At 33.7% G+C, this 10,503-nt stretch overlaps 3 protein-coding genes across 3 annotated transcripts; all 3 read right to left on the bottom strand.

The window, feature by feature from the left end:
- Positions 1-1,987: 1,987 nt before the first annotated feature.
- LOC145640960 (uncharacterized) lies at positions 1,988-3,741 on the bottom strand. The gene is made up of 3 exons (XM_081692184.1): positions 3,460-3,741; positions 2,549-2,650; positions 1,988-2,455 (listed from the first exon to the last, which is right to left on the bottom strand). Exons 1-3 carry the CDS (start codon positions 3,511-3,513, stop codon positions 2,201-2,203), a joined length of 411 nt encoding a protein of 136 aa, XP_081548310.1. The 5' UTR covers positions 3,514-3,741; the 3' UTR covers positions 1,988-2,200.
- On the bottom strand, positions 3,533-10,077 carry LOC145640063 (uncharacterized). The gene is made up of 4 exons (XM_081691372.1): positions 9,824-10,077; positions 4,059-4,347; positions 3,851-3,977; positions 3,533-3,748 (listed from the first exon to the last, which is right to left on the bottom strand). The coding sequence occupies exons 2-4, from the start codon at positions 4,328-4,330 to the stop codon at positions 3,533-3,535; spliced, it is 615 nt and encodes a 204-aa protein (XP_081547498.1). The 5' UTR covers positions 4,331-4,347; positions 9,824-10,077.
- LOC145640064 (uncharacterized) lies at positions 6,828-8,180 on the bottom strand. Its single transcript, XM_081691373.1, has one exon. The coding sequence runs from the start codon at positions 8,178-8,180 to the stop codon at positions 6,828-6,830; it is 1,353 nt and encodes a 450-aa protein (XP_081547499.1).
- Positions 10,078-10,503: the final 426 nt, after the last annotated feature.

Consider the following 10,503-nt stretch of genomic DNA (forward strand, 5'->3'; position numbering starts at 1 on the left):
TTATCACAGATCATCTCATGAGGTACCCCATAGCGGTATATAATATTTTTCTCAATGTATTGAGCTACATGTTTTTTTTTTAGCTTAGCATATGAGGCAGCTTCGACCCATTTGGTGAAGAAGTCGATCGTTACAAGGATTAATTCATCCCCCCTTGTCTTGGTGGCGTTATCTTTCCAATGATGTCGATACCTTAAGTAGAAAAAGGCCATAAAGAATTATACGTATAGAGAAGCAAAGGTGCAACGTGCTGTAAATTTGTGTAGACTTGACACTTAATACATTTCTTGACATATTCGTGACAATCTTTGTCCATAGTAGTCCAATAATAACCTTGTCATTGAAGCTTTAGGACTAACATCTTAGCATTCATATGCGTTCCACATATATTCGCATGAAGGCTATCCATGGTTTTGTGTGCTTCTTTCTTAGCTATGCATAAGAGATTTCTCCCTAGTGCAATCCTTTTTTGGAGTTCTCCCTTTATGAGCACATACTGTGAGGGCAGGAGCCTCAAAGCACGGCGTGCCCGTTTATCAGTATTAGGAGGGTATTCTCTCTTCGTCACGTAATTAAGGATATATGTATATCATGGTTCTTCATCTTCTTTTTGTTCTTCTTGTTCATCATCAAGTTATGAACATAAGCCGGCTCATATCTTCTTTCTATGGTCAACGACATTCTAATTGTGTCCATTGGAATTCGCACCATTGATGCTAATTTAGCCAGTGCTATGGAAAACTGGTTTTCTTCTCTAGGCAAGTACGTATATTCCACTTCATCTAGTTGCTCCGTGAGAGTTTCCAGATGAGCTTTGTACATAGCGAGACTTTCACTTCTCGCCTTCCATCTCTTGGAGATCTGGTTAATGATTAGTGACGAATCACCATGCCTTGTACTTTGCGGCATTGTTGGTGACATCAAAGTTGAGCTTCATAGAAATTTGGATATGCTCTTTATTGGGTGATACGAGCAGGACTTCTACACTACAACCCTTTTGGTTCGAAGCTCCATCGAAATAGAGCGTCCAGCTATCATCTTCGGTCATGAGTAGATCTTCGTCTGGGAAATTGTACTCGTATTCTTCTTTCTCAACTTCTTCTAGTGGAAAATCTGCTAAGAAGTCAGAAACCGTAGAACCTTTGATGGCTTTTTGTGGTAAAAACTTCAGGTCAAACTGAGCAAGGTTGACTATCCACCTTACACTACAAAAATAGAGCATTTTAGCAACAACTAAAATTTGTTTCTACACACAATAATTTTGTTGCTAACTTGACTTGGCAACAAATTGGAAAAAAAATTACTAGTTGTTAAAAGGCTTGTTGCCATGTGATTTTGGCTACCACTTTTTAAAAAAAAAGTGTTGCTACATTGCATCAATTTATATGTGGTTGCCACAATTGTTGCTATGTCTTGCGTATTCGTTGCCAACTCTAGCAACAATTTTCTAAGTATTGTTGCTACTATTGGTAACAGATATATGATATTGGTTGCTAACATTGGCAACAAATTTCTAACTATGGTTGCTTATATTGGTAACGGATTTATAATCTTGGTTGCTAACATTGGCAACAAATTTCTAACTATTGTTGCTTATATTGGTAACGGATTTATAATATTGGTTGCTAACAACGACGACGTAATATAAATAATGGTTGCTAGTAATGGCAACAAATTGTTGATATTGGTTCCTAAAAATGGCAACAAAATTATCCCTTTAGTTCCTAACTATTTCAACGATATTAGCAACCAAACCATTTTAATTGGTTGCCAAATCTAGCAACAAAATATTATTATTATTATTATTATTATTATTATTATTATTATTATTATTATTATTATTATTTTCTATTTTGGTACAACAATTAGAGTAAATAACAAATATTATATTAAAAATAAAATCCAAAGCCAATAAAACAAAAATCATATCTTTAAAATACTTGTACATCAAAGGCTAAACTAAAAGATAATATAGATAAAATAGGCAACGCTAAAAATAAACAACCAAATATATGATTGTTTACTACTTAGAAAATTATATAGTTTGTAGATAATGAAAATCTATAATTCAGCGAAGCACTGCATTTTGGGTTAGGAATTGAACTTGTTCTTGAATAGCCTTCATAGTAGCTGCTGTTTCATTAAGCTTATCTGTTGTTTCATTCGGCTTTGTAGTAGCTTCAACAAGACTTGCCTTTGTCTATTCAAGTTCTTTTGCTTGTTCTACATTTTTCATATTGAGTTCTTGAACATGGTTTTGCAAATTAGTCACTAACTCATTTCGGGCCTTCGAACTAGGTTCATTCCTTGGTTTCACATAAAAATTGTCAATAGCACTTCCGAGACCATATATTCTTCCATTTTTCCATCCACCTAAGGCTTCCAAAAGTAGATCGTCCTCCGTTTTAGGATCTTCACTCTCTAAATTAAAGGCTTTCTTATTCTGAAAATCAACCTATAAAATAATTAAACAAATGAGGTTAGTATGAGTATTCTCTTATATTCTACACAAGCATAATAACATTCTATTACAAACTTCAATACTTACCCAAACTTTTTGTGCAGTCTCATTCACAAAACCTTTATTCTCTTTAACATGACATTTGTAATACAACTCGGCTATAGTAGGAACGATTTGTAGTTGTTTCTCCTACTTGTGTCAAGAAAAAAAAATTAATTTGCCGCAGAAACAGCCTACTTGATGAATTAATTAACTATTGTCGCAGCACTACAACGACGACAGCGGCAACAACACTGCAGCAGCACAGCAGCAACAACACTGTTGCAGCAGCACAGCAGTGCTGCTGTAGCAGCACACAACACAACAGCAGCACTGCCGCAGCATAACAGCAGCACTGTCGTAGCAGCTCTGTCGCAACACTGTCGCAGCACCGCAGCAGCACATCAGCACGGCAGGACTGCAACAGCACAGCAGCAGCACTACCGCAGCACTGCCGCAGCACAGCAACAGCAATAGTGCCGCAGCACATCAGCGGTAACTGCAACACTACCGCAGCACTGCCGCAGCATGTAGTAGACTCAGCCCTCAAGCAGACAGCAACAACAATAAACACAACAAACAGGGGAAAATAGCAGGGTAAGGTTGAGAGATTTTGATTGATGATTAAAATAGAAAATAATGACTACAAGATTAATACTACCAATAAAGCAAGAGTCTCGGAGAATCTAACAAATGATTTGGATAAGTAAGGCAAAAAAAACGGATCCATTATTTCCCGCTAATCAGATCATTCAATTCATACCAACAATTGATAGAATACACTACTACTAATTTGGGGATCACAATCCTTATGTGAATAGCTAATGGTTCACTTTTATTCTTTCCAAGTCCCTGCTCTACATATGAAATCATTGGTTTCCCAAATTAACCTAACGAGAAATCAACATTACTAATAAAATTAAAATATCAAGTTTTAAATCATTCGGTAAATGACATACCAATTCAATCTTAATTTGTCCGGTTGATTTAGATCCTTGGCAATGGATTGGCATTTCTTTCCCAGGCCTCTTTCTATTTAACGAATATATATTGGGCAGACTTCTTTTTGAAGGTATCGGTTGCTCTAATTGCTGCAAGTCGTTTCCTAATGCTTAGGTGACACCATTTAGCGCGATAACCTTTTGTTGTGAACATCTTACTCACCACATTAGAAAGGCGTCTAGAACATTTTTGTTGCCATCCTTTCTTTACCATTTTTGCCATCGAAGGATCCCAAGAAAACTTAGCCTTTTGAGCAACGATGCACCACTTGTTAGTGAAATATAATTTATTAAAGGAAAAATTGACTTTGAATTGTTAAAAATTATCATGTTTCATAATGAAAAATACCTTAAAGGCTTTCCACCAAATTGCCTTTGCTTCTTTCGAAACCTTGGCCCAGTTAATCCATGGCCCTATAAAATAAGTTTTATATGAAGTTTTAACAACTTCATCCACAACTTCACGAGAATGAAACCTGTTTCATAAATATTGAAATTAGAAACAACAAATAAATGTATAAATATAGCAATTCAATTTATTAACTAAGGTTACTCACCATAGTCCCTCTGTTTTGTGCAATACTTGAGAAGCATCTGGATTACCCGTGTCATCAGGAAACTCTACTTCCTCTTCATTTTCATTATAGCCAGAACCATCTGCATCATCATTTTCCATCTCCTCTTGATCCCTATATAGTTCTTCCATATGAGAATTATCATTCAATTCACCATGTGATGGTGTTTGTTCAAAAGAAAGTTGTGGTGAAACATTAGGTTGACGTCTAATGATTGAATCCCTCCCATTAAAGCCACCTCTGGTTAGAACCATTTTTGTATATCTGCACACTATAAAATGAGAAAAGGCAAGGTAATATAGGCACTATAAGAGTTAAAGTTTATAACTAAAAAACTATACTAAAGAAGTAATATTAACTATATGATATAAATTTCATATAAAATAAACTATAATTATTAAAATTACAATAACAAGAAATTAAAGTCATTAAAAATATTTGAAAATTAAGATAAATCAAAGTAAAAAGTAAAATGTAAAATGTCTAATCTAAAATGAACTATTTTCTTCATCTTCCTCTTCATCATCATCTTCCTCAAATTCCTCCTCCTCCTTCTCCTCCTCCTCCTCTCCCTCTTCCACTTCCTCATATTCATTACAAGACAGCTCTTGGGCTTCTTCCTCACCTACTTCAAATTCAGATAACAAAGGAGGATTTTAAATTGAAACAACTTGGAATGCATTAGGCTCAACAGGCGCATCAATAACTCCTCTTGCCTTAATGTTGAAAACAAACCACCACTGATTTCTTTCATTACTACTACTACTAGGACAAGGAGCATAATATACTTGTTCGGCTTGATATGCCAGTACAAACGGATCATACTTTTGATATCTTTTTGAATAGTTCACCTCAACAAGATTATACTTATCATGTATCCTAATACCAGGTCCAACATCAAACCACTCACACTTAAACAACACCGTTATATAACGCTTTCTTGCTCCAACATAAGTTAACTCTATTATTTCTTGTAGAATTCCATAATAATCACTTCCTTGGACACTTTTCACACATATACCATAATTCATAGTTGACTTATTTTTTCCATGATAATAAGTATGAAAATGATAGCCATTGATGTGATAGTGATTAAATTTCCGAACTCTTGTCAGTGGTCCAAACGCTAACGAGCGAACAATGTCATTTTTTATTCCCTTTTCCAATACCTATATTTATCAAACGTTTAGAAAGTCATTACAGTCATATCTAACATGCTAATTTAAAAAAACTAGTTAATCATATATCTATTTAGTATTTTATATTAGTTAAGTGACTTACATAATCTTTGAACCAATCAGGATATTTGTCTTCATATTTTATCCAAACTTCATCTGAACTTTGGCATCTATGTCCTCTGATAATTTGTTTTTTAAACAAACTATTAATTATATTAGTATATAAACATATAGATATGTTACGAGCAACATGTTATAGTACTTTTACCAAAAGTTACCTTTCATATTGCTGTAGAGTTTCACAATTACTTAAAACATATCGGTGAGCAACTTTGTAATCTTTTTCAACAAGGTAACAAATTTGACCTTTTGACGAACTATGTCCAAAAGTTGAAGAAAACATCTCAGGTAAGTCAGGCTTATTGTTCAACTCACTTTCAGCATGTGCACCCAATCCTTAATCCTTCACCTTAGAGTCAACCTCCTCTTCAAAATAAAGGGAGCAAAAATTTGTTACCTTCTCAAGTAGGTAGGCATTACAAATTGAGGCTTCCACTCGCGCTTTATTACCAACTTTCCTCTTTAAATGGTATAAAAACCTATAAAAAAAAATGCTACGTATCTTCAAATTAATTTTTTTTTAAAAAAGTAAAAGATGAATTTTATATAATTACCTCTCAAAAGGGTACATCCACCTATATTAAACCGGCCCACCAATCTTTGCCTCATAAGGCAAATGAATAGGAAGATGGTCCATACTATTAAAAAAACCAGGCGAAAATATTCTCTCTAATTTGCAAATAATTTCAGGAATATTTTCTTCCAAGCGCACCATGTTAGTAATTTTCAAGGTGGTAGAGCAAATATCTCTAAAAAATTGGCTCAACTCAGTAATAACATTCCACACATTTAAGGGTAACAAGTCTTTAAATATCGCTGGCAGCAATCGTTGCATAAAAACATGACAATCATGACTTTTTATACCGAATAGCTTACACTCCTTTAAATCAACGCATCTACCTAAATTAGAAGCATATCCATCAGGAAACTTTAATTTCTTCACCCATTCACAAATAAGTTTCCTTTTCTCTTTAGGCAACACAAAAGGAGCATTCGGTTTTAAAGTCCGTTTTTCCCCTTTACTATTAACAACATCTTGCGCCTCTAATTTTCGTCGTTTACAATACTCCCCCAAGTCACTTCTTGCTTTCACATTGTCTTTAGTTTTACCCTTAACATCCATTACAGTGTGAAACACATTATTAAATACATTTTTTTCAATGTGCATGACATCAAGATTGTGGCGTATCAAGAGTTTGCTCCAATATGGAAGCTCCCAAAAGACACTTTTCTTAGTCCAATGGTGGAACTCTCCATATCCTTCTGGCTTGTTACCATCACCCCTTATTTTCTCAACAGTTTTTGGAAATAAAGATACTCGATTCCAAATGTCCTCACCACTCATTCGTGGTGGTGGGGAATCATTCTCAACTCTATCTTTAAAAAAAGCACTGTTATTTTTTCGAAAACTATGATCATGGGGTAAAAACTGACGATGACAATCAAACCAACTTTATTTCCCACCATTTTTAAGAGTGAAAGCCTTAGTGTTTTTCATACAATATGGGCAAGTTAATCTACCCGCCGTGGTCCATCCTGAAAGCATGCCATAACCCGGAAAATCACTGATAGTCCAAAGCAATGCAGCCTTCAATTGAAAATTTTGTTTTTGAGAGATGTCGTAAGTTGGTAACCCAACCTCCCATAATTGCTTTAACTCTTCGATAAGAGGTTGCAAGTACACATCGAGATTCCCTTTAAGATTCTTCGGATCTAGAATTATTAGACTTAGAAACATAAAAGGTTTCTTCATGCACAATTCAGGTGGAAGATTATAAGGAGTTAAAATGACGGGCCAACAATAATATTGTCTTCTTGTCTTTCCAAATGGTGAAAATCCGTTGGTACAAAGACCTAGTCGGACATTTCTAGGCTCGACAGAAAAAGAAGGGTACTCTTCATCTAGGTGTTTCCACGCCTCTCCATCACTTGGATGTGACATAAGGCCATGAACTCGAGGATTATCTTTATGCCACCTCATCTTCTCCGCAGTAGATCTTGTTGCATATAATCTTTGTAACCGCGGACCTATTGGGAAGTAAATAAGAGAACTATGAGGAGAATTGTTGCCACTTTCTCTTAGTGTCTTATAACGACTTCCTTTGCAATACAGACATTCTTTGAGATCTTTGTGTTCCTTCCAAAATAAGATACATCCATTTGGACATACATGAATCTTTTGGTGTGGAAGTTCTAGCCCTTCAAGCAAATTCTTAGTCTTGTAAAAACTATTTGTCATCTTGTTTTCATCTGGGCACATGTCTTTGATTAAGGAAGCAACACCATCTATAGCTTTATGTGGAATATTATACTCGCACTTGATGTTTGCTATCCTTGCAGCAGCAGACAATACAGATAACTTGCAGCCATCATACAATGGCTCTTCGGCTGCCTTCAACATGTCAAAGAACTTCTTGTAACTAGCATGTGGTTGTTCTTCAATATTTTCTAAATCACCTTCTAGTCTAAAGGCATCTAATACCATGTTTCTATATGGGTTCAATGCATCCTCGGTGGATATGGAGCTGCTACTTTGGAATTCTCTTTGGAAGTGTAGTTCACCATGAAAAACCCATTTGAAATAGTTAGGAAAAAAACCATTCCTATAGAGATGCTCCTTAATGGTATCAAGATCATGATAAGGAATATTTCGACACTTTGCACATGGACATTTCATCACACCATCTATCACGACATTGTCTTGTGTGGTAGCAAATGTAATAAATTCATTGACCTTTCCAGCAAAGGTTGGACTAAGGAATTTTCCTTCCAACCGTTTATACATCCATGATTGATCCTCCCTCATTATATTGCAGTTTCACTAAAAAATTAATGATACAAAAAGCATAGACAAAGTAAGTAAAGCACTAAGACGAATGAAATTCTTTTAGGTCATTTAACTATTTAAGGTCATCAAACTGAAAATTATTGTTACCAATTAACATCATATATACCTTTTCAGCATGATATATACCTTTTCAGCATGATATATATATCATAAGCACTAAGACGAATGAATTTTTTCAAAATGAAAATTATCGAATACAAAAAAAATGTCAGATCCATCTCTAAGATCTCTTTTAATTCCATTTTATTGTTACCGATTAACATCATATATACCTTTTCAGCATGATATGTCAAAAACAAAGTAAAAATGTGAATTATTATTTAGATATGGAGGCTGCAATTAATTTTACTAGAATTTAGTTTAATTGAAAAATGTGATTTATTATTTAAATACGAAGGTCATACTTGATTTTACTAGGTTTTATGCCGAATGTTGCTAATATTTTGGCACAATATATACCAAACCCAATATATAGTGGACTTATATGAAGAGAAAATAAAAATTAAAACTAGAAGTCTAGAATGTCATATTAACATTTTGTCAACAACGACACCTATATCCAAGTCTGAGCAACATATCCTTCTGCAAATCAAAACTAATTTTCCAATTAAACGAACCAAGTAATATACAATTAATTTGCTAATATGAGTGTGACACCCAGCTAAGCTAAATAACATGAGTGTGACACCCAGCTTACCTAAATAACATATCCTTCTGCACATCAAAACTAATTTCCCAATTAAACTGCAAGATGACAGAGCATAAATAAAGTAACATCAAAATAATATGCTCTTATACTTTGCTCAAAATGCTAAGAAACCCAAAACAAGAATCAGAAACAAAACCTTCTTTACCATAGCTTGTAAAGTACACCCTTCTCAATTCTCATTTCCTCTACATAAACCCTTCTACCACTCCAACTCTTTTCATCTCACCAAAGAGTCTTACTCTTCATACTAACTTATCCTCTCTATTTTCATATCACGCTCTCGACCACTCTGTTACTTAACTCAAGAGGCATACCTATTAAGAGAGTATATTTTTTTTTCTTTTTCATTCAATAAAACACAATGTGTATGAGTTTATTTGTCAATGTGCTCGGGCTCGTTAGTCTTGTACTTCTTATGAAAAGGATGATGCAACTACATTTACAGTAGGTCGTTCTAAGGGTTGGTCTGTTCCTTCTGATAATATGTTTAGAAATAGAAAACTAATTAACCATACATGCAAACTGTTATCGGAAATTGAAGAAGGATATTGTAAAACTAAAATTAATTTAAAGCAAATTATGCAAATTAAAGCCATACAAAATTTTGCAAATTAGTTGAGCCACACGAATTGATGCAAGATATTGCAAAAAATAATATTAAATTAATGCAGAAAAATTAAATTAAATTAAAGCCATACGAAATTTTGCAAATTAATTGAGCTACACGAATAGAAGCAGGATATTGCAACAACAAATTAAATTGATATCAATTAAAATTTAGCTTAATTCAATTGCTACTAGTATACATACGCATTGCAAATTATATATCACCATCAATTGCATACATTACATCAATTTTATATAAGAAAACCAAACAACTAATAGATCAAACCTTGAAACTTTGTCGAAGAATTTATCAATTGAAGCGTTGATTCTTTGAATTAGGGATAGTACGAACGGTTTATGAATCTTTAGAAACCAAGTTTTGTGGTTTTGAGGGGAATTTTGTGGGAATTATTAACTTTTCAATGAATTGGTGGTAAGCGCCTATCAATTTTGGGTTTTTGTGTTGAGTTTTTTTGGATTTTGATAACTTCTTAGTGCGTGTTTCTTGTGGAATTTTTTTTTTCTTTTTTTTGACAAAGAAGGAAAGTAGATATTTGTTATTTTGTATAATAGTTTGACTCCATATAAAAGAAGGAAAGTAGCTAGTAGCTAGTTCGGTTATATAAAGATATAGTACTTTATAATAGCTTTTTTTTTGTTAATTAATCATAAACTTTCCAAATTAAGGTTATAATGTGTCATGTATGATTATTGTGTACTTTATGTTTATATAATGAACCATAATATATCTTACAAAAATTATAATGAAGCAATATAATAATTTTTTCCGCGATTGAAGTAGTAAACATAATCATGTGGGGGTCTTGTTAAATGTAGCTTTGTATAAATTTTCATCACATGAAATATTAAATAGATTAAAAAGTGTATTGATTATTGTTAAAAAGCAAATGGGTTTATAAAAAACATAGAGGAAGTATCTTATTTTTATATATACTTTGAATCTTT

This window comes from Chenopodium album, chromosome 7, assembly GCF_948465745.1.
Source record: "Chenopodium album chromosome 7, dcCheAlbu1.1, whole genome shotgun sequence".
Classification (NCBI taxonomy): Eukaryota; Viridiplantae; Streptophyta; class Magnoliopsida; order Caryophyllales; family Amaranthaceae; genus Chenopodium; species Chenopodium album.